At 35.6% G+C, this 27965-nt stretch overlaps 2 protein-coding genes across 4 annotated transcripts in view; both read right to left on the bottom strand.

Moving 5' to 3' along the window:
* Positions 1–230: 230 nt before the first annotated feature.
* LOC134529054 (uncharacterized) lies at positions 231–3306 on the bottom strand. Its single transcript, XM_063362755.1, has one exon. It carries the CDS (start codon positions 3304–3306, stop codon positions 2050–2052), a length of 1257 nt encoding a protein of 418 aa, XP_063218825.1. The 3' UTR covers positions 231–2049.
* The window catches only part of LOC134529053 (probable serine/threonine-protein kinase nek3), a 36763-nt gene continuing 9028 nt past the window's right edge, over positions 231–27965 (bottom strand). For all 3 annotated transcript variants that reach the window (XM_063362752.1, XM_063362753.1, XM_063362754.1), the window contains 3 exons: positions 23434–23576; positions 18973–19155; positions 231–16919 (listed from right to left, as the gene is read on the bottom strand). In XM_063362752.1, the coding sequence (XP_063218822.1) occupies positions 14535–16919; positions 18973–19155; positions 23434–23576 (2711 nt within the window). In that variant the 3' untranslated portion in view covers positions 231–14534. The remainder of the gene's footprint in view (positions 16920–18972; positions 19156–23433; positions 23577–27965) is intronic.

Here is a 27965-nt window from a genome sequence, read left to right as displayed (position 1 = left end):
TATAAGTTATGTCAATTAATTACATTTTCCACCATAATTCTGCAGGAAATTTTTTTGACTACTTTCTATTTAGTAGCAATTGTACTAGTTTATTTCCATTATATTGTGCTTGAGAAAGAATAGCATGCTTGATCAAGACATGTTGGCAGCAAAAATATGTCAAAAACTCCTGACTATCTTGAATATACATTAGAAACAATTATAAAAAATAGACATAAAAACCACTGTTATTTTTATATTTGGTAGAATTTTATTTTCAAAATTATGGCTTTCATTACAAAGTTGGACTAAATAATGCAAAATGCCCTCAATACAGAATTTATTACATTTTAAAAAGACTTACATGCATCACTGGAAAGTATTTACTAGGAATCATACCTTTATAGCTATTTAAGAAGGATCTTTTGACATCAACATTATTTCAAAAGTTCACTTGTCACAATAAAATTACCATTTACTTTAAGAAACTATTAGGTTAAAATATTTCAAACAGATGTTTTTATATAAATGAGTAAAAACATAAGGTTACAGAGCCGAACTGAATCAACCCATTGAATGGTCTGACCAATTCTGGGGTGGTTTAAGACAACATGACTAACCTACCCAAAATATCTTTGAAGTAAACATCAGAAGCAAATGGATTAAAATACAATTTGCATTTTCATTTCACACAGCCATTTGCAAAATTAGCACCAATAGGATTTTATTTCAATTCCTAAAATAAAAAGTATAGATATTTATCTACCATCTTCATAAATCCAGAAAGCATATTTTCATGAAAATATCCACAACCTTGAAATAATCAAGCGTACACAAAAAAAAAACTGCAAACAAGAAACTTATACAACCAAAATAATGACATTAAAATATTGAACAGTATGAACAGTAACCAACTTACATGCATTAAGCCAGTCACTAGAACTGCAATGTTGCTTATAAAATTTTTTGATTAAGATGCCCATTTTCAATTCAATTACAAAACAAATTTATTTACATTATGAATAAAGTTTGCAGCCACACACACAATATTTGCGAGATCTCAATACATAGTTAGCTAATGTAAAAAAAAACCCACTATAACAACCAATCAGGCAATAACTATAAAATAATCACGTTTTAAAAGTGGTTGCCAAACAAACATTGAAAAAAAAAACTAAGACTAAGAGTTTACCATGAAAATAACTAACTTTTTTGGATGAATTAAAAATGGGTTAATATAAATTGTAACTGCTATAGATAATGACTTAATGAAAAAATTAGTGCAATAAATATTTTGCAGATAACTTCAAATCATCTTATCCAAGTATAAAAACAAAGCTAGTGATTACATTAAGCATGTAAATTAAGTGGACTTGCCCGTCATTAAAAATGCAAGGAAAAAAATTTATTACACAAGGACTCAACTTTAAAAGAATTAGTGGATAAAAGTCTGGAGACAATCATACAGTAGAATTCGAGCAAGTTAAATGTGATTTGGTATACTGCGGATTTGTGCTGCCTGATAGAATCATGCCCCCTGCCAGAAGAAATAAGCACAGCAGAAAAGTGTGTAGTGCTTACCTCTGGTGCCAGCCTCCGGCTAAGAGAGACGCAGGGATAGTTTGTTTATGTTTACTTTCACTGAGCCTAGCAGAAATTTATTTTCTTTCATTTGGGTCTAACACCTCGTCAACAGCGTGGGCATTTGAGAGAAGGTAACGGCAGATGTTCAGCATTATTTACTCCAGTCTGCTTCTTTCATTTGGTTCCTTAGTGTTGAGCAATGTCACATAAAACAAAACCTTTCCAGCCTGTGGTACCTGAAAATTTACTCTTCAAAGAAAGAACATGAAATCAAGTACGAGTTATTTATCACATGTGGATCCCATAGCTGTCTGTATGGTTAAACGTTCAGTCTGCGAACAGAGAAATATAAACATAAAGAGTAATTGACTAAATTAAAGTGATGTAGTAGGGTGCCAATATTAGTAGCAAATAACTGCAGTTATGACAAATATAAACTGTAAAAGTTATCTTTTAAAATAGTTCCAAAAGTGCATACAGCTAGTGTTATTTTTTCACGTGATAGTCTGCGACGGTAGGGATGCGAGTAGGTAGGCGGGACGGTGGGACGGTAGGGATGCGAGTGGGTAGGTGGGGCAGTGCGATGGTAGGGATGCGAGTGGGTAGGTGGGGCGGTGCGACGGTAGGGATGCGAGTGGGTAGGTGGGGCGGTGCGATGGTAGGGATGCGAGTAGGTAGGCGGGGCGGTGCGACGGTAGGGATGCGAGTGGGTAGGCAGGGCGGTGCGACGGTAGGGATGCGAGTGGGTAGGCGGGGCGGTGCGACGGTAGGGATGCGAGTGGGTAGGCGGGATGGTGCGTCGGTAGGGATGCGAGTGGGTAGGTGGGGCGGTGCGACCGTAGGGATGCGAGTGGGTAGGTGGGGCGGTGCGATGGTAGGGATGCGAGTGGGTAGGTGGGGCGGTGCGACGGTAGGGATGCGAGTGGGTAGGTGGGGCGGTGCGACGGTAGGGATGCGAGTGGGTAGGTGGGGCGGTGCGATGGTAGGGATGCGAGTGGGTAGGTGGGGCGGTGCGACGGTAGGGATGCGAGTGGGTAGGTGGGGCGGTGCGACGGTAGGGATGCGAGTGGGTAGGTGGGGCGGTGCGACGGTAGGGATGCGAGTGGGTAGGTGGGGCGGTGTGACGGTAGGGATGCGAGTGGGTAGGTGGTGCGGTGCGACGGTAGGGATGCGAGTGGGTAGGTGGGGCGGTGCGACCGTAGGGATGCGAGTGGGTAGGTGGGGCGGTGCGACGGTAGGGATGCGAGTGGGTAGGTGGGGCGGTGCGACAGTAGGGATGCGAGTGGGTAGGTGGGGCGGTGCGACAGTAGGGATGCGAGTGGGTAGGTGGGGCGGTGCGACGGTAGGGATGCGAGTGGGTAGGTGGGGCGGTGCGACAGTAGGGATACGAGTGGGTAGGTGGGGCGGTGCGACGGTAGGGATGCGAGTGGGTAGGTGGGGCGGTGCGACGGTAGGGATGCGAGTGGGTAGGTGGTGCGGTGCGATGGTAGGGATGCGAGTGGGTAGGTGGTGCGGTGCGACGGTAGGGATGCGAGTGGGTAGGTGGGGCGGTGCGATGGTAGTAATTCGACAGCGCAGGTTGAGGATATGCGTTGTAATTGTACGGTTTGATTTTTTTGTGCTGAGGCAGCGCAGTGAGTTATAGTGCCATAAAATCCTATGAAAAGAGCTGCATGCAGCTTGCAGCCTCGGTCTGCTGACCCTTGTGTTAGTCTGATCCAATACAAACCAGTCAAAGTTCATTTCATTAAATATCCAAAAATGAGAATTTAAATGGAGTCTCCACTTTCTTCACACAAAGAAGTTAAATAGAAAATAATAAGATTTGTGAATTCGAAATAATTGAAGGACATAAATACATTTTTATACCTTCTAACGTAGAGTTTACACATGCTTCAAATTAAATGCTTATATCGGGATGACATTTTATTCTTAATATTTTTCACAGGCAAGTGATGAACATTCTGTGTATGGCAAAAACTAATGACATGCAGAGTTAACATTCATTCCCCAACAATGTTTGTTTAAAATAATACAACTGGAAAAATACTTTACTGAAAAAATTACTTGTGAGATGTAATAAATGTTTTCCTGCATTTCCTCTTAACTACTAGCAGTAAGTGGAATGGCTTAATGTTTACTGGTGCAAAGCTTATATCTAAAATGTGCATAAAAACTGAAAAAAAAAAGAAAAAACAAATAGAATACAATGTGCAATACCTTTCAAAACACACAATAGTAACTTTCATGGTTACAAACATTAAATGTACCCAAGCAAAGCCATAACTATCATGAGAAAAACAGACTAATGAAGTAATGAATTATAAAATCTTCCTCTAAACTAAACATACACACAATAAAATCAGTTGCACATTTTGACATTTACAAGTTACCATCGCAAGAACTTTACAAAATATACAACTTTAAACTCATAATAAATATTTGTTTTTAATTGTACATGATGCTATATTTATTATAAAGTTCATTGGAATGCCAAACATTAATTATTTTATCGGTGTATTGAACAAGGAGAAAATTTGTTTGAACACAGTATTAAATATAAAAATATAGTTAGTTCTACAGTAGACTCCCGATTATTTAGGGTAATAACCGACAAGGGGTCCACGGATAACCGAAAAACACGGTTAAAGCAATATGAAAAAAAAAAAACACGATTGAAATTTTTTTCATACCGATTATCTAGACAAACACTGTAACACCCCTCCCTCAAAGTAATATCCTAATATGTTCCCGTAAAACAGAGCGCTAATGAAAACAGTGCTAGTAACATATGTTTTTTGTCCATAAGATAGTGTTTTCACCAAGATAATTTATTTTCCAAATAGGTAAGTGTACTGCTGACTACCATTATAATCAAGACACTACTCCCATTAAAATTAATTTACAGAAGTAATACAAATCTAAATTAATTTGAAGTACAATAAAGTAAATTTTGAATATCTTTGAGAGATTAAACAACATAAAATTAAATTTAAAAATTCATGTACTGCATTGTTTACTAAACAGGGCTTGGGCATAATATCTTTTTCCTATGTTGGCACTGCCAACATGAGTTACAAAATAATAATGTTATTGATATAGGATATATATTTCAGTTCTAATAAGAATTACACAAGCATAAACTTAACGTTTTCTATTATTAGAAAGATTATTAAACCCGTTAATGTAATTCCAGACTCTTGTTATTTACTAAATGTGTGTGTGCTATGATTTGCCACTACTGCATCCTAGTGGCACAAGGTAAACTAGTCCTGAGTGTTTCTGGCTTTTTTCTCCAGAGCTGCTGTTGACAAGCAGGATGGCGGAATATAAATGTTTGCTGTCGTCTGAAATAATTATGCAATTGAGGAAGCGAATAGCTATTGAGGAAAAGCAAAATATTGTTTGTTGATTTGTCACATTATTAATCTGTAGCATTTAATGCAACACAAGTTAAGTTGCCCTTGTGCATACACAGAAATAAAAATATTAGAAATTATTTTGTTTTTATGGTTTATGTAATTGAAACATGACACAGTTAATCCACCATCCGGATAACCTTCACCCGGATAATCGGGATACTACTGTATTTTAATTTTATAAGTTTGTGGGAACTATTTAGAATGTTAGCAATTATTTTCAGCTTCTTTATTCATATGGGAATTTATCATATTAACAAATATGAAAATATGTAACATATACAACACACATGCATTTTCTCCAAGTGATGTTAGTTTAAATATTTTAAACTGTCTCAGAAATTTACATTAAATTACTAGCCCATTCAAAAATCTTTAAAAAGTTACAAAAAACTCTCAATAAAATACACACTTCATTTATTTTACAAAGTTCAACTGCTTTGAGAGCATAAAGCAAGAAATAATTATAATTATTTATGCATAAAATTTAATAATCTCAACCAAACATGGCCTAATATATCTTTTGTTTTCAGTAACATCTTAAAAGTCATACAATTTCATCAATACAAAGCACTGTTATAGAACACTATTTCAAAATATTTTAAAGCCTCTTCAGAAGGCACTTACAATTTCATTCTGAATAACATACAATATAATCCACTAAGCATAGTCAAGAGAACCATCAACACTTCAATAAATGTACACAATATGATGCACACTATTTATTTCTATTCATTCTGTGACAACCCTGAGCAGTTCTACAGCGAAATGCAATGTGCCAAGTGCTTCTACTCTAATATATTATGTACTGTCTTTTCTCTTCGATGAATTGAAATGTTGGCTTGGTTAGCAATAAATGTAATATTTATTGCACAGGTGTGTATTTACTTGGACATTTGTTTATTTACCATTTTGCAATTGTCATCATAAATCAAACTTAAGATTATGTAACGAAAAGAACAAAAAGGTTAAGGTTAGGTGCACTCAAAATCTTTTCGACGCTAACAAGAGATGAGTCAACAAAACCTTGCAGATAAACATAGTCACTAATAACAGACGACCATACATACAAGATAGTAACTACATGTTACATTCCTTTATTAAAGCTTTTAAACACAGAGATGTTTTCTTGTTCTGCACATGCATTTTACCAGTTTTGTTTAGAACTATAGAAAAAATATATATATTTCCAATGAAGTCCATATTATAAAACATTGGCAACAATGCTAGCATCATATATTTGTTACAGTGTGTAGTCAAAAAGCTAAGAAATATATGGATTAAGAAAGGACTCAAAATAACTATCAGAGCCACTGAAAATTAATTTAAGCTTCTGAAAATGACATGTGTTCAAATATGCTTTTTTAAATCCAAATTCCAAAAAACGGCTAGCTAGATTTCAAAAGCCAAATGCTAAAAAATAAATTTTGACATGCTCTTTACACACAGATACAGTACATAATTCTAAAATTCTAAGAAGCAAACTAATTTATGTAAAATCAAGAAAAATCTTTGAATAATAAATGAACCAATGTAATTAAATATATGTCCAATTAGGTTTCTTAGAGTTGAAATAATTCAACGGTTCATGAAAGTGAGAGAGCTACATTCCTTACGCTGGGTAGTATTTCACTTCTGAAACTAAATCGAATTGGTAAGTTATCTGCCATGATTCAAAATTAAAATTATACATATATATTTACACACACACACACACAACCATAACTCCACACACCCACCCCTCTAAGTAATGCTGTTCAACTTGCACGGTTTTGAAGTAACAACGCCATTAAAAAAGTTAGCTCTCCGTTTTTCTGGACCGAATTAGGGCGTTAGTTCGAGGGGCGGGTGTATTTAATAGTATTTTTCACTTTCAGCTGGAACTCCATGCACAACACATTTACTGATAACAGCTTCAGTAATTTCATACTGTGCACTTGCTCAGGGCCGGATTTAGGGGAGGGCAACCGGGGGGCCCCCCACAAATCCTTTGATATTCTTTTTTCGCTGTTTTACCTTTACCTACAGTACTTCGTACATACATGATTATATTATTGTTAGATATTAACAGAAATATTCATTAACACTAATATTTAATTTCACGTAATTCTTGTCTCCGATTATATTTATGCATGTTTTTTAAATACTAAGAGAAACTACTTGATTTCACAATAAATTATTTATTGGAAAACTCGACTGAAAAAAATTGTTCATTTTATTTGGAAGATAATTTGGGGCCAGGGGGCCTCCGCTCCTCTGTTGCCCCGAGGCCTCCAGACCTCTAAATCCGGCCCTGCACTTGCTGAGTGAGGCAGGGGGCTGAGGCGGTGACTATGCTGGGTTGGCGGCCCCAGTCGCTGGTCATTGCCGAAGCTCTAACACCCTCCCGATCAAAGGGGGGAGTAATCCCTTGACATCTCTGTCGTAACATTACTTGCTCTGGACCGTAAAGGAAAGGATCTGTAAGCAGACTCCCAATCTACCCTTAAAGGGCGAATGTTTGGGAGGAGTGGTGGAGGATGCCGACCAAAAGGTTGGAACATAACATGAACACTCAACGGTCGTCTATGATAAACAGCATCGAGGATATATCTCAGCAACAAAATCACACTAAAGTTGTCTTGCTTTCAGCATTAACTAAAATAGAAATACAATGTATAATTATAAAGTTAATTTTATTAAATCTTTTGCTGCAAAAAAGAAAACTAAATTTATACCCAGAAAGTGTAGCAGAGCAGTCAGCGGTTCCTGGCAAGAATAACACCACACATAAATTACCCGCAATATTTAAATGTGTGTATCTATGGAGAAAAAGAGACATGCCACTTTGAAGTATCTATTTTAGAAATGGCAGCACCAACTACAGACTAGTTGGATAGCAGACATGCATTCCAGTATAAGAAAACCCCTTTCAAAAACAATCGCATGCTACAAATAAGCTAAATTTCATGGATTTGAGATAAGTGGAACAACACAGAGTTAATCCTTAATGATTATTTAAACCTTTTGATGAACAAGGACCAAACCCACGGCTGTGTAGCTAGGTTCTATACAAAACTGGTTTTTCAAGACTGCAATGTTTATGTTGCAAAGTAAGTCTAGAAACATCCAAGTAGTTGAAGATATACGACTTCCCTTCAAAAGAAGATTGGTTTGAATTTTTCGTTGATTTTTCTTCTAGGATGATGTACAAGTTCTTAACAAAATATTTGCAAATTACAACACAAAATTATAACCTCACATTGCAACTAGAGCTGTACCAATTCACAAAATTTTGCTGATATGCTGATACAACTGTTGCCGATTCACCGATACAGGAGAGAACACATTTTGGTTAAAAAAAATTTATAAATTTACCAAATTACCCAAAATAACTCATTTGAAGAAAAGCATGCAACGCAAATATATTTAAGTTTACAAACGGAACATAACCTCTCTTTTTAACTCATATTTTTAACTTGTTTTCATTTGTTTGCAATGACCTGCTTATTGAAACTTGAATTTACTAATGGAGAGTGAAAAATTTAATTATTTTATACATAATTATACAAAATAAGTTTATTCACTAATAGGTAACTATGAAATATATTGATTCACCAAATACGAAGATAAAAAAAAAAAATTGAATTTAAAATGTTTAAAATTGCGAGACCTTGTACTTCTTAACAATTCAAGAACGGGAATTCCAATACCATCTTAATGCGTGTGGTGGCGAAAATTTACAGTACCAAACATTTATACGGAAAGGCGTTTCATGTGGTCGCTTTCCACGGGAAACTGTACAAGTAATTTACGTTATGTGTAGTTTTATATTATTTAGTTTTTTTATTCACTTTCAAAACCTTTACATAAGTTCATTTAAAAAAATGTCTCCATCACAATATTACAAACATTTCTTTGCAGTTCAAAGAAGTTGGTATTTTCCATTGTTTCTAATGGTAGCTATGCTCTAAATAAGCAAGTTTTTGTTCTTATATAACTTTACTGGGCTGGTGATATATTTAATTACAATGTAGATTCAAGAACTTTATTAAAACAAAGTAATTTTGATATGTACAGGTGGCACATATAACAAAGAAATGTTGCAAGTTCCAAGTATGGAGTAGTATGAAATTCATGAAAAGGGTACTGGTTGATTTTTAGGTTATGATAGGCAACCATTTGCTGCATGGGAAGTTAGACTTTTGTTGCCACTGTTACCAATTTGTTAAATAATATGGATGTCCTGAAATTCTCTTAAATACTTATATACATAACACAGTGTAGCATGATACTGGTATGATGCTGTACACACTAATGAAAAAAGATTAACATCATTACCTTTAATTATTATAAATTCTATGACTTTACTAATTATTTGATTTGTTAAAAGGATGGTTAAAGTTTTGTTGGCATTAAAGTCAACTATAGCAGCAATTTATTACTCTGATCACATTTAAGATATTTGATTTTTTTTTTATTTGAAGTCTTTGATTAAAGGTATAAATATATATATACACACATATATATATATAAATATACATACACACACATATGTATGGGTTTATGCCAACTACCTAGTAACTGTATCTATAATCAAGCACTACTTTGTGAAACATAAACAATTATCCCTATTTGCGTAGTTAAAAACTATCTATTTTGTTATAAACTGTTTTATACTTAAGCATTTATTATTAATTCTTACACTTAAAACATACAAATTGATTTTTTTTAAAATTGGCTATATTTAAATAACTGTGACAATATTCAAGAAAAAATGACGAAGCAAATCAAGTCAATAATATATATTCATATTATTTCGAAGCACTTAGCACTTTCTGAAATTTACACTGTATAAAGACATATACAATACATAAATGCATTAAAAGAAAATATAAATTTTACTAAAATAAAAATAAAATACGTATACACCATAAAACTACAGCACATAAAAAAGAATTCATGATCAACAAACATATATTATTCTAGTTGGATATAATACATTTAACCAGTCACATTGGTGCCTCTAAAAAATAGGATTTGTTTTAAAGAATGCTAATAACAAAAAAATAATTCAAGTTAAATACAAATTATCACTGCATTCATTCTATGTTTATCCACCTGCAATGTGACACAGGTGTCTCTGTACAAACCTTTTTTCAAGAAGAACTAAAATGCATACATTAGATTGAATAAAAAACAGCATGTCTACTGGTGTTAAATATAAACACTTCATTCAAAGGTATATCACAATTTAATAGATTATCTAAAAGAAAATAAAAACAGGGATTGCAGGCAGTAATGAAAAAGACAAAACATTTATTATGATTCTACACATAAATACATTATGTGAAAATGTGTGATACAGAATGACTTACAAATGATTTAAACTTTTGAATTTAATTATGTTTTAATCATTGTCAGACCCTACATAGTTATACCACGATAAAAAAAAAACATTTATACTTTTATTAATGTGTAAAACTTCACAGTGAGTGCAATCATGGAGTTGTCATACTTTCTCAGATAATGCAATGATTATTCTCATTCCGCCACGATTTTATTTAGACTCAAGAAATGCATGCGAACACATGGATTGAATGAGGTACACTCATAGACCTAAAGAACAGGCTAAGAACGGTATATGGTGGTGGTGGTGGGGGGGGGGGGGGGGGGGGGGGGGGGGACAGAAAAGACGAAGCTGAACAATCTTTGATTGGAAATTTCAAATTAGTTTTTCGATAAAACATTTATATAATTTAGTTCACGTAAAAAAAATATTGTAGAGAAAAAGAAACAAGGCAGAATTGGTAAAATTTTCAGTTCCAAAACAGATTTTGTTTCTTTTATAACAGTACGATATGGTAGGAATTTAAAACTGGCCTGCTGCCGTATCTTCCTGGTTTTTAAGTTATGTATGGGAAATGCAGCTGGCACCAGATCTAAGCACTTTAAATGTTTGCAGCCAATGGCATTTACATTTTTATTCAAGCAAATCCATAGTAATACATTTGTTAGTGAATTAATTGCTACACATAAATGAATTTCCCAATAGCAGTGACAGAAAAAAAATTCCCAGTTGATTAACTGCATTAAAATAAAGCCACAATAAGACTTAACATTTATGAAAACCAATTACTTAGCACAAAGAGAGAGGGCATACAAAATGTAGCAAAAAAACTAATTCAGACTTTATGAAAGATATGTATCAGTGTTTCTAGTTCATGTCAATGTTTCAATGAACAAGAATAAATAAATTGGACATTTGCAAACCATCCGGTATAAAAAAAATCAGCTTGTAAATTTCAGATAACATAATAAAATAACTACTTTCATCGGGCTGACTATGTGTCCATGAAGGACACCAAATGAAAATTTTTGAAATAAACAAATACTCAAGAGTTAACAAGCTTGTTTGTTAATTTTGTTCAATACTTGCTGCAAACTCATGTTTTAAGTTATAAAATCATCTTTAGAAGGGTGTTCACAACTAACAATGCAGCCACAATTATATTCAACAGCTATTTGTAAAATTTCGAGGTTTAATACTGTAAAAACAATAGGAGTATCAGAAACAGGCACAAATTCTCACTCTCTGAATATTTTCAGCTAGATCAAAGCAGAAATTTTGTGTGAGACACTATGGATATCACCTAAAAAAATCTCTCACACAAAAAATAGAAATTCTGACAGTTTCTCTGTTTTTTTTTTAACAGATAGGCAAGTAGCTGTTATTGTCTAAAACCCTAAATTCCAGCAGTTCTGCCATCTAATGGACATATTTTAAACAATATAAATATTTATGTACATAAAAACAATAGTAATAAATTACATTTCCAATACAAAAGTACATGTAAAACAAAAATAGAGACATCATTATGATTTCAGTAATTTACTCAAGTTACAAAAATATTACTCAGGCTGATAATATTAACATAATCACCTTTCAAATTTGTCAATTTATTCAATGCTGAATTTGTGCATAAAAAACAGCAACTTTTCTTTTCAATAGCAAAAAAAACAAAAACATTTTTTACTACTTATATTATTAATTAATTACAAGTGCACAAAGTAACCACAACTAAGTCTCATAGTAAAAATATTCTAAAGAAAACTGACAGTAACACTACTACATATGTCAGTTGTAGTGAGTACTCTCTGTCTGTGTACGTAGCAGAAACCAGTACCAACAGAAAAGTGCTTAAATGTTTACGCACATAAGTTGCCTAGGAAGTAAGGAGGCCTGCATACATGGGGTTATAATTATTGTTATTTCCAGAGTCGTAACAAAGCTCTGATGGCGACGCTGACACAGGCATCAATTCGTCCAGTTGCATACAACTGAGAGAATGCAGTGACTAAATAATTTCATTGTTTTAAGGTAAGCATTCCAGGTAGCCAGAAAATTTGACATTTTCGTGCGAAAAGGGACTCTGTAAATTTTGAGCAGTTTCCTGTAAAGAAGTGTGTATCAAATACTTTACAGTGCAACTTCGCGCCAGGTAGGCAGACCCCTTACGATCAACCCAAACACACATGACAGAGGAGACTGTAACAAAACCTAACAAATTGTTCCTAACTATAACTACTCAACATTTCTCATATTACAGAAACAGGAAAAATGTTTGCTAGTGCTTTCTGCCTTACACACGTGCTTACTGAGATAAAACAATATTACTAAAGATAAATTTATTCTGATGGCCACAGTTAAGTGCAGCTATGAAATTTTATAAAAATATGTTTCATATGGAACTGATCTGAAAACAAAAACAGCGAGAGGGAAGCATGAGACAAAAGGCAGAAGGAAAACACTTCGCAAATAGATGGCACAAACAGGCCCGTGGTAGCATGCCAAACTGTAGACAATGACCCCACAACAGGCACTGCTGATGTGTTTTAGTCCCACTAAACAAAATACAACAATATTTATAATTGCTTATTTTATTCATTATAGATTAATAAAAAAATTAATCACGATAACGCAAACATTCTACCTCACGGACGACCATTCAACTCCACTTAAAAGCTTTGAAGCTATTCAATTAATTGTGATGCAACTATTTTTGAACCTAGTTCATCCTGCATTATACATGAAAACCTGGATCTGTACTGGTCTATTTCATATTTTGGGAATCCAGTTAAAGAGTAATTTTGATTAGAAAAAAATTAAAAATCTGTTGTATCTGCACAAAGTGTCTCAAGTTCAAAGTTATCACTTTTGAATTCATACACTTACTCTTTTTAAGCAATTCTAAAGGGGTATAACTTTTAGCAACATAGACCTGTACAGTTCCAGGCTAGCCACATAAACCTATAATACCCTATACAGCCTATTAAATTTTATTCTTGACCATTCGCTTGCCAACCACTCTCAATGAACAACATAGAAAGACAATTGTAAAAATTAAAAAAAAATTACCACAATACGTCAGAATCAATGCTTTTACAAATTCAGAAAGCAAAAAAACCTGATATGGATATTTGAAGACACACACAGAAAACAGCATGGAGAGTACCTAATATAAAACAAAAAACAAGCAAATGTTTACAAAAAAAATTTGTACTCCTGAAGGAGTTGAGAACAAACCACCCTACCTTCACAAAATCCGCATTGCATTCATCAAAAAATCAAAATGACACATAATTTACCATCTACTTGTGTGCAATACATTAAAATAAACTTTGCAATCTTTCTAAAAATAATTTCCTCTCTACTACTCTAAATCTTTATATCTTAGAAAATAACCTGAAAAGACCACAAGCATTCAGCAAACTCATTGGGATGTGTGTGCCCTGTTAAGACAAAGCAAAAAATGTGCTGGTATCATAATGGAACTTAAGTTTTCAGGCAAGGTTGGCAAATAGACCAATTCTATAAAAAAGTTAGAATCCCAAAAAAATAACAATTTGAGATAGTTTCTTAAGACATTTTTCAATACCCACAAATGAATGTTTCATTTTCCTTTACTATCAAACAATTGTTCACTATAAAAAATCCACACAAATTCAGCATCAAACCATTAGTCCGGACATAACTTTAAAATATGCAGGAATCTTCAAAATTAAGCAGATCAATACTAATTTTGAAACCCATGCCCATAAAAACATATTCGAAATACTTAATTAAAACTAAACATTTAAAATATAAAATAAAGCCTTTTCAAAACAAATTTTGGTTACAATTTTATTGCACCACATTGGCACCTCAGTATTAACTAAATATGTCTTTTGAGCTGCCATACCCGCTTCACTTAACTGCACGTGTGTTTCAAAATATGCCTCTATTACTGCTTTTAGAGGTAATTCTTTGGATAGTTCTCTATCACCCGTATTTCACTTTGTCTTGATGGTAAACTACTTTAATCACTTTTCACAATAACAGTCGTAAACTATTTGAAGTATAGAATTTAAGTCCCTGCATAATATCATAAAAATTTATTAAAATATTTCATCAACACTCATAAAACGAGCGAAAAGTTTTTTTCTTTCTCACTATGACATTAGCCACCGAAATCCTAGCGCAGTCACATAAAATTATTTCAGTGCTACATACCACATTCAACAGAGTCTTCATCATGATGACGATTCGTTAGAAAAGTGCTGGTTTGGAACTGGCAATAAAGATAAGGCCTTGTTTAAAGCAGCAGCATCTGATGCAACCTGACTCGTGTCCATTTTCTGCTCGTGGTTCACGCTGGCGACAAATGCGTGCCTGTCAGGCTGTATCTGGGAGACTGACGGCAGAGCACTGCCGTGTGTCTTCGGACCACCAGTCACACTGCTGGTGGCGGGCACTCGCTGAACTGCAGGCGTAGTGCACTGATACCTGCTGCCCCCAGAACTGTGCAGCCTGAGCTGGGGTTTGAAAATCATGTCGACAGATGGTGGCAGGAGGTGGAAGGCTCCCGGTCCAACTGGCGACTGGCCTTGATGGGGAAGATCGGGCAGTTTACGGGCGTGACTAACTGGAGGACTACCGGCCTGCACGCTGCTCAGGGTGAAATTCTTTAGTGCCTCGCTCGACGAGGTTGACATAGACTCCCCCAAGTGCCTCACAGGCATCGCATTACTTTTGCACAGGTCTGCAAAACTAACATAGTTCGAAGAGGACACCGGACTGAAATTGAAAGTGGAATTGTTAGGAAGCGCACCTGAATCTGAATGCTTTGCATTTTGGAACATGCCGGAGGAGTTTGAGGACGAAGTGGGTACCAAACGTGGTAGTGTTGGTGCACACGAGTTGGAAGGTAAGTCTGCAGATGCTGATGTGCTCGTTGCAATTTTGGGTAGAAATGTCGATGGTGTTTCTCCAGAACGACCAGGGTTCGCTACGGATGATGCTGATGTAATCGAGTTCTTGACCTTTTGCGGTAATGGTTTCTTTACCGGAGATTGCACGGCAGTTTGTTTGGGTTCACTGAACACAGTGGAGGCCACCTGATACATCGGCTTGACCCCCGAGGCTGGATTTCCTAAATATCTCGGCATATTTCGCATTTTAAAAAACCTTGGTGGTGCGAGAGGTCCAACACTATCAAAATTACTAACTCTATTCCCCACATTTGCATCAAAAGCAGAATTCATTGCCGATTTATGCTCAGGTGTTACTGAGCCATCAAAACATTTTCTAGTATCGACACCTATATGTGAGCGGTACTTGGTAGTGGGTATGCTCAAACGTGGAATGGTCGGATTCCAAGTCCTGGGAGGTAGCCTCAATGGTTTGCACCCGACTGCATGTGGACCTAAATGACTTTTAGCACCCCCATTAGCCAGTGGCAAGGATGGGGTCGGTGCCACGATAGCCATTTTTGGGGGGTCTCTTTTGGAACTCGAATGTTTGGGAGGGAAATGTGTGTTGTTTAAAGAACTGAATGATCTGGGTATTTCTTTACTGGTATTACTGGTAGTATGAGAACTGACATCAACATTGTTCAACAATGGATGAGTGTCACTTAGCTGTGCAATTCCTGCAGAATTAACATTTGCATGTACATCTCTGACGGAGTTGGTAGCACAAACATTTGATTTTGAAGTTATAGGCAACAACATTGGATTTTCTAATTTATTTTTGACATCACTGTTTTTACCAAAGCCATCTGGTTTCGTCAGAACAGGAACACAAACTGTCATGTTTTCTGTTCGAGACACTGTACTTTTTTCGCAGCTATTAGTTGCTTGTGAAAGCAATATTTCCTGCACATGCCCATCTGTTCGGGACACAGTGGAACTGGCCTCAACACAAATGTTAATTCTTGCAGAATCAAGAGTTTTCTCATTATTATTATTGTTAACACTTTGCTCATTAATCTTACTGGCAGCAGAAACATATTTATTTTTACGTTCTTGCTCAAAAAATGCTTGTGAAGCAGCAACTAATGCACTACTACCTTTGTTAGTATTATTATTATTGTTGTTTTTGTTATTAATACTGTTGCTATTATTGTTCAACAAACATGGCTCATTCTTTTGATTCGATGACCTCCCAATGAGATGACCTCCACCAGTAAGGACAGACAACGAAGAATCATCAACAGTGATGTTTTCAATGCTGGGAAACGTAACTGCATTCAAGGACTTAATTTCCCTCATGCCGACAGCCTCATCCTTACTGCCAGCTCCCCGAGACACATTCACGAAGCTCATGACACCACTCTCGCTGATCTGGAGCTGAACTTCCTTCCACTCGTCTTCCTTCGTCAAGAACGGTTTAGGATGTTCCCCAGCGCCGCCTGAAGCCACCACCGCCGGCTGCTTCTCAAACACGTAATTCAACATGTTCTCGACGGTTTCCCCTTCGTCGTGAACCGCTTTGATGGGCTTGCATTTACACTCCACTGGAGGAGGAGTACCTATCAGGTGAGATGGCAAATAATCACCACTGCCGTTCTGCACATCATGTTTGATTTGCTTGCTTTCATTGTCAACAATGCGGTAACTCAAATGCAGAGGTCCTCTCTGCAAACCAGACATACGCATGTTAGCACGTTAATTAATATTATCATCATAGTGAACTGTAATCTTTACATGTATGCATACACAATTATCAAACAATAAGAGCATTCAATATTATGAAAATATAAAACCATAGTGAAACTCTCCAATTTTTGCAGAATTAAAAAGAGCCTCCTTATGCTCAATGTCACATGCTTAATATCCTCGCCCAGTCTGTTTTCCAGCTGCTACATCAAGGAAGACTCCACCATTTACCGTAACTGTTATACACTGCACAGCAATAGACAGCTTGATAGGGCGCATCTATGCACTGAATCATGAAGAAGCAACAGCTAAAATTGTACAGACAAGCCAGAGAAACAAATATGCTTGCATGGGAAAACCCAAGAGTACCTTTTATCTGCATGAATGCAGGCGACTGTACTCCTGCGTTTGACATTTGCACAAGTTTCACAGTTTCTACTTCAGTGTAAACACCGGCTATTATCCTACAATACAGATGGATAAATGAGATCAGTGTGCTGGCATAAACAGGAGCATATGCAGAATTTCATTTCGTGGGGTGGGGAGCTAGAACTTCTATGCCAGCTGTTTGCTTTCAAATTACTTTCTTTTGTTGGTGGGAATAATAGATTTTTTTAAATGTCTTAATATTTCAGGGGGTGGGGGGAGGAAAGGCTATATAAACACCCCTATTTCCTCCCTGCGTACACCCCTGGGCACAAGCATGCTCACCTGCATAAAACGTCTGGTATTGTAGAACGACATGACTGTAAAAAGGACTGTTGTAGAAACAAGCAATGGTTAACTTCAGTTATAATTTTATTGATATCTGTATTGTATAATTATATGTTCATTTTAAAAGGGCAGTACAATGAAGATACAGCTTAAAGTATGCTACCAGATTAAGCTGTATTAAAGCTGGGAATTAAATAACCAGTGGAGAACACTATGCAAAATGACTCTCTTAACTCATAGGGGCCCATGCAGTTATTAGACCTATATTCAATACATTTTTACCCACGGTTTGCTACAAAGGTTACACAGACTAATAATATTTTTGTTACAATAACTTTTAAAATTACTAAATCGACTTTTTTGTCAAACTGGAGTAGTGTGACAAGGAAAAATAGTGACTACATGAGCTGTGATTTAAAAACATTTCATGGAAATATGCCATGGCTTGTTTACACTAGTTATTGTAGGAAACCCTCAAGAATAGAAAGCAAAAATTTAAAACATAAAAACACTGAGAACCAGCCAAAATCAGCTGATGTCAATTGTTAAATGCCTAGACCGCAGAGAATTCCATGGCAGGAATTAGTCAGAAAAAATTACAGCAAAGACGAACACAGTGGGATGAAAAGTCAGTTGCGACAAAAACAGTAAACACAGACAAACAACCACCTTGGACAATACAGCTACAAACAGATCCAACCCAACAGATCAACTAAACAGATATTCTGGACAACACAATGATGGCAGCACGAGCAAAAACAGCATGATTTCTACAGCAAAACCGTTGCGATGTTTCGGGAACTGACACCTGTCATCAGACGCTAACAGACTGCCTGTGCTGTCTAGGCATTCAAACACTGACAACAGCTGATTTTGGTTTTCTCTTCATGTAACTGTTTTCATCTTCGCTGTCCGTTCTTGAGGGTTTTCTATGACAGCCAGTATAATCCAGCAATGGCGTATGTCCATGAAATTGTCTGAACTCAATTTTCCCCATTGCAGGAAACATTTAAAGAAGGTAGGTGAGCTGTGCCTAAGCACTTGTACGGTATGGGTTATACAGTAAGGATGATTATTGAATTATCATGTAAGGAAATCTAAATAAATAAAATTTAAACTTTGATGCAATAAATGGAGGGTGGGAAGTGAGGTTTCACCATGTATAACAGTACTTGTTAAATTTAACAAAAATGTAAACTAAACAATCTCTGAAAGTTACTTTGAAATGTTTTAATATTAGCTAGCATTTGTTTTAGTGTCAAAAAAACTACTATTTTCTTACCACACTGTAAATTTGAAGAAGTTATGAAATACTCACACGCCTCCATGCATAAACATGCATTACTTCCATGAGTGTCAGTTCAGGATTTAGCACATCCCTCAAAAATAGTATATCCACCTTCTGCTTGGCATACAGTCCATGCTTAGCGCACATCAGTTTGGCAAGATGAAACACCTTAACAGCAGCTGGGCAACAAAAAAACCTCCTTTCTGCAGGATTCTGTAAAACAAGTCACATGATTTTCAATTTACTGCTGTGAAATTTCACTACAATCACTATAAAGGTAACCAGCAATGAAGTAGCACAAAATATTTTTTAAAGAGATTAATAAAATTTTTTAAAAGAAGCAAGAAAACACTTATAATGTTAAATACTACAAATGTTCCAGAAGAATCACCTTAAAAATAATTTGTAATCATTTGATACAAATCAAATAAAGAATTCTCAACACAATGTTACTACCGAAGTAACAGATATTTCATGCAAACAAAAATGTTATGAATTTATCACAGTATGCTTGATAAGCAATTGTGGTTGGTGGTACATTCAGGAAGAGTTCCACACGCAATGCGACCAAATCCATAAGATAAAGTTGGGGCTGAACAACATTTAAATTGTAAAAAATAAAACAAGTATTTAAGATAGAACACGAGCACCTGGATTATGTCTAATTAAATGATGTCCTACAACCACCTTGAATTTTGTCGTTGTCACAAAATATTTGTTTTTTTAAATAAGTATGTGTATTTTGCTTTTGGGACAGACAACGTAATGGTAATTTAAGATGGTAGTGAGTTGACAGTGTTAACCGTAATGATAGTGCACTCTCATCAACAAAGGAAATGGAGATCATAACACAACTCGCAAAGTCAGCAAAGTTATTCGGCCTGAGACAGACACTGTGTCAATCTTCGAGCGAGAGCCTTCTCCCTGGGACATACTGCAGACATTCCAGCAACAGGCTATGTCACTGGCCGCAACCCCTCCTGTTCCCTCGTGACATCGCTCACGCTGGGAGCTATTGGGTGCGTTGTCTCTATGTACTTGTTCTGTAAATACAGCTTCTTTAAATCATGGTTTTGCTGTGCCATGCAGAATTTTTATGCAAATACCATTATGCAGTTAAGAATTATTAGTGCAGTGTTTGTTTCATTGCTCTAGTTGTATCACAGAGAGCATAAACATCCTCTTTTTGTAATATTTAAATTCTGGTTCAGAAGCTCATTAAAATAACTTTTAATATTATTTAAACAATGCTAGCTGCTGAGAAAGAAAGTATTAACAATTAAAACTTCCACGAAGTAAAAAATTAAAGTTCACTTACAGTAATAAATAAATGACTTAAAAAAAAACCAGTGGCCTCAAATTATGAAAAAAGGATCAAAAAATCTTATAAGTGGACTTTATTCTTTCAAATATCATAAGTTGTTTTATTTATTTTATTTAAAAATTAATTTTAATAGTAAATTTTTAAATCACTAACACCATGAATTGCGACAACATGTGGACGCAGTGACCCTATTTTTAACAATAAAATAAAGCAATAAATATTTGAGCTATAGGTGCAGGAGCCAGGAATTTTTTTTTCTTTCAGACATTTTATTTTGTAGTTTCTATGTTAATGGTAAAAATAATTAATTTGAATTTGTAGTCGCTCAATATATAAATGACTACAAACCAAATTTTTGGTTTCACTTTCTCAAATCATAAACCAGAATTGATTTCTTGAAAGAGAGAATATTTTTTTTAAAATTACCCTCCCCCTTCGTGAAACCTCCCCGAGCAAACTTCTTGAGCCACGCTTGTGCCTGCTAAATCCCACAGACTGCACACTGATGTGTGAAATCCTTCCTCGAGAAGCAATGCGACGGTAATGCGATGTAGAGGAGAAAGCGCTGTGTTCCCCCCCTTTCTGCCTCTGGTGCGTAGCGACGCAGTTCACGTTCTTCCCGCAGTTATCACTTTGGCACCACTCTTCAGCTTGTCTTTTTCTGTGAATGTTTGCTATTGGTCAAGTCTGAAAAACTATAAATTTGACATATTTTCTTCAATTTGTTTGCGAGTTCCAGAACATCGCGCAGACGTGTGATAGGTATCGAACAATCCTGCACAACTTCATTTGGACCTCAGCTGTATGAGCCGTCGTGCAAAACACGAGAAAGGAGCAATACTCCAGAACCCTGAACTAGTCGGAAGTGAAAATTTGTTGGAATTAACTTTAAATAGTTGAGGCTTCCCAGATATCGCAGACATAAACGTTGGAAATTTAATTATTCTGATGATTTGAGTGTCTCATGGAAGAATCATCTGATTTTTAAGTATTAGGTTAATTTTTTTAGATGCATTTTCCTAGATGTCTACACACTGCATTTAACAGGGGGTTATATTTCAATTATTTCATATTAGAATTACTGCACTTGTGACAACGAAACTTTATCTTTGTATAAAATAAGGTTGAATACATGCATGGTTAGAATCTAAGACTTGTCTCTCCCTTGGGTTCTTTATTAAAAAGCCTTACATTATCCTAATTAAAAATCAAATATCTCAATTAAATCAAGGTAAAAAATGTACAAAATTTCATACAGGCAACTAAAATGACTTAATAAAACTCTACGCAAAATTTTATGAACATACGCCAAGATATTTTTAACAAGCGCCCACTCTTAATTAAGACATTTTCTTAAGAAACCTTCTTTAAAACTGTTTAACTAGCTTTAAACATTTGCAAGAGTTGGTGCTGATATGGATTAAGCTGCAGTCAAGATACTATTCTCCGTTCACTCTTAGCTGAGTTCTGAAATAAACAAACACCGCCGTATCACTGCGCCGCGTCAGCAAGTGATAGGCTGAATTCATCTGGCGCGCCAAGCACTAGTTGCAACACACACACTTCAGTACAGTCGGTGCTAATAAAATAACGGAGACGTAATATAACAGGAAGCACCGTAGCACTTTGTTTTTCTAAACATTTCACTTAAATTCCCCACTTCCCTGACAGAAATGTCAAATTGCTTGATTATTCTTTGTTTATTCTGCAGCCAGACACCCTGTTGCAATCTACGAACTTATACCCACACTTTTCTCTAGTCATAAAAACGTGGTTAGTACGGGGAAGAGCTATTTTTTACTTCCAGAATGAAAACCACAGCAGAGATTCACTCTCATTAAGTACTTTAAAATTGCACATATTTAAATAAACTATTTTTTGTAACGGAAAAAATTAATAATTCGTAAAAAAAAAAAGTAAAGAAACATTTTTTCTCTTAAGTATAATAGAGTATAAACAATAAAACTGAAAGTATGGGCAAATTCTTGTTTTTTTTTATTTGCCAACTGAATTTTTTTTAGTTAAGCATAATTCACTTAGGGCCATATTCCCAGACACAAAAATAAGGGTTTAGGTGTTAAATATGCAATACCTGTACCCTAACCATATTCCAAGTGCACGATAGGACACGGCCAGTCCCTTATTTTTAGGGCACTGATTTTTGGTGTCCTATCTGTTGCCGATTTGATCCATAACTGTGTATATATATATGTGTATATATATATATATATATATTTCTTTTTTAATGAACTTTAACAGAACTTTTACGATTACAATTCCCCCCCCCCCTAATATTTTAAAAATCAGCAAACATAAATACTGCCAAAAACTCATCGTTTATTCTTGTACAACCAAAATTAAATATTTTATTACACATTATAATTCCATAGTTTTAAAAAATAAGCTAAAATTACGATGGATTCCACGAAGTACAACTGTTTATAGCCTCGCACAAGTCCTCGTTTATTAAAACGGCTGCCGATCTGATACCTTACAGGGGTTCAGTTAGGACACGTTTTGGAATATGACCCGAGAGTTAGGGTACGGCAGTTGCCCAACAAGGCAGTGCATATTCGCTACCTTACTGAAACGTCTTGGAATACCGCCCTTAGTACAATACATATTATTGGTATTTTGAAGGTACAATAAACTCCCTATTATCCGTGGGCGGATGATCCGCGCATGCTACGAAAAAATACAGCACATATGTAAATCTGTATTTTATTACAAGTGAGCAAATTTGAAATCTACTGACGAGTGTATTGTGTGCAGTATACAGTAAAATGCCACAGGCCTTCTTGGAACTCACGCAGTAGGTTGGCTGCGTTGCTATTTATGTCTCTGTCGCACTTTGTTTCTAGTCATATGGTTGAGCACTTTAATGTTTACATTCCTAAAATTTTAGCATCATTAAAATTTTTTTTACTGTTAATTGTAACTTTTACTGTACATAAATATTTAGATTTTTAAGTTGAAATTAATGTTTCCTTTTTTGTTTCCCATTTTCGGCTCTTTTGCGGATTATCCGCGATTTTCACTACCCGCGGTGGCCCTGCCACTTAATTTCGCGGATTATCGGGAGTGTACTGTAGTCGAAAACATGACATTATAGTAAGACCTACAGAAGAGAACATTATTATCAACATGGACTTGTGTTAGTAACGAACCGGGGGTATGCTGAAGTATGACAATGACAGACTGACAGCATCATCTGGTGTGTACAAGTGTGACGTGTCCTCTCCAGCATCTTCTACACTGGTCGGCGTGGCTTCACTTTGCTTGTAGAACTCTCTCCTTGCCTGCATTTCATCTGAAACACAAATGCCTCGCAATATTCACCAGCTACTTTTGAATTAGGGATGGGTCGGTACCGGTTCTCAGCATTTTAACCGGCACCGAGACTGGCAGCTAAAATGTCAGTATAGCAAAACCCTTTACGAAAATAGTCCTTCACTACAACTTAACTGCAGCATGAAATGGCTCAACTCACGTCCAATCCACATGAGTAGTTTTTTTGAACTTCTGTGGAATAATATTCATCCCTAACTATAAAATAAATTACACGTGAAAATATTTAATGTTCTCGTCACATCTGTAAACAAAGTACGTTTTACAATCAAAACATAACAGTTGAAGGTGCCATAGATGTGTGCAACTCTATAACGTGCCTCAGCAGAGATGTGAGAACATAAAGAAGCCATGTTTGTTTCAATTTGTTTTTAAAAATAAGCAGTTAATTGAGTCGTTGACACGTAAGTAAGGGTGACTGGTGTATAAAGAACAATATTAAAAGTGCAAATTCCACAGAATATTTGTTTAATAGAATTAATGATTGATTTAAAATTTTCTGTAATAATTTTCGGCATTTTAAAATTTTATGCATTTTTTTGTGCAGTGCTGTGGATGGAGTGTAAGTTCACTGCATCTGCAGCCATCTAGTGTAATGGTTAGTAACTTTATCTTTTAAGTAAGCGGAATTGCTTTGAAGGGGGGAGAGTTTTTTTTTTTTTTTTGTGGTTTATGAATGTGTAGATGTATTTTACTATTGGCTGGTCAAACGAAATGCTTGTTGATGCTTGTAAAGTATAATTATTCTGGCCAAATAGAGCAAATTGTGTAACAAATGGCATAAGTGTGGCAGTAATTTACTGTTGACTGTGCAAACAAACTGAATTCAATGTAGGCAATAAGTTTGATGGACAATTTAATATTTTAATTCTTTGAAAGTTCACCATCATTGTATTTATTTCCATTATTGTAACATTTTCTTTTTATTCCTATGTTTTAAAATAGGGTGTATGTAAATTTTTTGAAGTAATTACTAGATTAATATAGTAAATTTAAGTTTTAGTAAGTCGTGTTCTCTATATTATTTTGAATTTTTTTTTTACTAACACAAATTACATTTTAAATAGGTTGGTGTGTTTACTGTAGCTTGAAAACTATTCTAAACGTTTTAATTTGTTTTGATAGCCTCTTAAAGACTGAAACATTATGCCAATGCATTTATTAGTAAGCATACAATAAAAAATATTGAGGACAGAACAAAACAAACAAATTATTAGGTATTTTCAGTGTTATAAACAGTAAATTGTTGAAGATGTAAGTCTGGATACAGGCTTTTTAGTGCTATTTTTGTAGCCAAAACAATAAATAGTTCATTACTTAAAACACCTCATAAATAATGTGTGAATAATATTTATTTTATTGTTTAAGTCAGAACCGAGAACCGATTTTTAAGAACCGGTACCGAAACGAGAAAAAACAGGAATTGACCCATCACTATTTTGAATATTTACCTAGGTCTTTTGAACTTCTATATATAGCTTAAATATTACTATTTCACACAAGTTACATCAACCTACTCTTAGATATCAAACAGCAGAGATGGTTTACACAATGTGATGATGGCTTAACATGATTTTTATTTAAACTGTAGATTGTCCAAAACAGATCCTGTAAATAAATTCTTTCGCGATGTTTTAAATGTGAACGTAAGCATTAAAATACATTCCTACAGTGTATAATTATTATATAAAAAGCACAGCGAAGTTAGAAGACTCCAAAAAATTGCCTGCCTTGTGTCACAACAGTTTCACGCTTAGTTTTATGCATGTTTCTACCACCATGAGTAATTTTTATAATGGATAATTAAATGAACATAGAAACAATAATTGTTAAATAAACAAAAATGATTCATTTTATTTGGTTTCTTGAGTGTTGACGGGTATACCAGGATTTAGACCCTAAATCCAATAGCAATGCAGTTAAGATAAATTTGAATAATTTATTGCTACGAGGACTCTAGCAATAATGCTGTCCAGCCAGCACGCCTATACCTCCAGTGCTACTGCACACATAATCTAATTAGCAGCAACACCTTGCTACCTTCTTTCCATTCCCAGTGATGCACTAGTCAACAACCTCATGTCCATATTTAGAGTACCGACTGAGTTGCACTCAGACCAAGGCCACAATTTTGAATTAACTATATTCCAAGAGGAGTGTCTGTTACTGGGCATAAGGACTACAGCCTTACATCCTGTCTGATCATGGTGGAAAGGTTTAAAAGGACCCTAGAGGAGCAACTTGCCAAGGTTTAGCTGATCACCAACAAGATTGGGATCAAACACATCCAAATATTCCTGATGGCATAAAGGGCTGCGATTCATGACTCAACTGAATACACTCCTACCAGTATTGTGTTTGGGCAGGAGTTGAGACTACCCTGTGACGTCAAGTTCGACCGTCATGTCCTTATCTGTTTTTGTTACAGAAATGCCTCGATGCGAGTTTATGTATTTTATGTGGTGGTGTGTCCTTGTGCAGAGAAGATGCAGTGTGATTGGCAGTGAGATAACGCAGCTGCCTCCTTCCTGTATAGGGCGAAAGCCCCGGGGCCCCCACAAACAGAGGGCCCCCACAAACGGACTCATATCAAAAGGACTATGGAAAAGACCAATCTCCGGAACTATTTTACTACCAAATTCTCGCAGATCAAAATTTCAGAGCTACATTTCCAAACCTTGAAATTGCATTGAGAATGCATTTGGTTTTGATGGTTTCAAATTGCACTGGAGAGCGCTCATTTTTAAAAATGAAAATTATAAAAAATTGGCTCCGAACCACGATGGGACAAAACCGTTTATCGAAGCTTTCTCTCCTGAGCATTGAAAGCGATTTACTCCGGGAATTGGATTTCAGCGAAATCATCAACGATTTTTCGGCGAAAAAAGCTCAGAAGGTTCCGTTCATTAAAATTTAATTTCATATAATTCTTGTCTCAGATTATATTTATGTATGTTTTTTAAATACTAAGAGAATCTACTTGATTTCACAATAAATTATCTATTGGAAAACTCGACTGAAAAAAAATTGTTAATTTTATTTGGAAAATAATTTGGGGCCAGGGGGCCTCCGCTCCTCTGTTGCCCCCAGGCCTCCAGACCTCTAAATCCGGCCCTGGCTGTGCCGATGGGTCGCGCCGTTCAACGGCCCACAAAAAACATGTTATGAGTGCATAGAGGCTGACATTTTCACGTCTGGGTGCAGGAGCCATGCTGCAGTAAGCTTCAACCTTGGTTTATGTCAATTATTGGGGCATTTTACTTAGAAATTTAGGCCCCAGACATTGGCACAGAGTCTGGTGGTCCGTTGATCCAACGGAACGTAGTTCTTGTTTATTTTTAGCTAGCAAAATACCAAGTCATTAGGGTCCCTCTTTATGGAAGGTACAAGACTGTGTGTAGCTATCAGCAAAAGTGAGCGTTTTATTTCGGACACATCATATAAAGAACATGTAAATTCTCTATTGAAGAATAAATTACCCAATTTCAATTTAAACTATTTTATTTAAATTCAACCAATAACAGTTTTGAGGAATCTAACAGTCATAGACAGAACTTTGCACCCCACTACCTGCAATGTCCGATGGAATATTGTTTCCAAGTGTTTTCTGTATGTGCAAGGAATAATTGTCATCTAGCTGAGCAAAATTGTGACTGTCACACAGTGTACACGTTCACTGGTTATACTATACAAAATTTTTCATAAGTTTATAGTACATGGCTTATCCCTACTACAATATAAAAAAAGGGCTTGAAATTGCTCAAGAAAAACTGTGATTTTTTTAATAAAACAAATGCAGTATCTTACTACTGTTCTAATTCTAGCCTGATGAACGTAAAAATCGAGAAATGGATTTAGTCACCGCCTAATTAAACATTACTCTTTAAACAAGATGACAGACATTAAATTATTTAACCTTGAGTGGGTGAAAAGCAGGTAATATTAAGCAGCACTGATTTTTCACTCCCGTTCGTATCATGGATTTTTCACAGCTAGAAGAACCAAAATAGTACAACATTCTGTGTCCCGGCAAAGCATTGAGCACATTGTTTCCTTTTAGTAGTCAACAGAGACTAACTAATCATGCTACAGTTAAAGTTGCTTGTGTACATTTTTCTCTCTCATTACACAGAACTCAAGGTGTAAATAAATTTATGAAAGCAGTACTTAAAACTGAGAGTGAGGTAAGAAAATTCTTGTTACAGAAGTTCTTTTGTGAAGCATTAAGCAGTACTAAACAAAAATTAATGTTATGACATAACCCCAAAGTTAAAATCTCGTTGAAAGCACTTAATACACTTTATAACAGTTATTAACATATATTAAAAAATTACATACATTACAAAATATT

The sequence above is a fragment of the Bacillus rossius genome, chromosome 2, assembly GCF_032445375.1.
Source record: "Bacillus rossius redtenbacheri isolate Brsri chromosome 2, Brsri_v3, whole genome shotgun sequence".
NCBI lineage: Eukaryota > Metazoa > Arthropoda > Insecta > Phasmatodea > Bacillidae > Bacillus > Bacillus rossius.
Note: the sequence above shows the minus strand (reverse complement) of the source record. Positions and strands in the feature narration are given on the sequence as shown.

What these genes read in the sequence shown, in the direction of transcription:
- LOC134529054 (XM_063362755.1), bottom strand. Translation starts at nt 3,306, where the DNA reads ATGAACTTTGACTGGTTTGTATTGGATCAGACTAACACAAGGGTCAGC.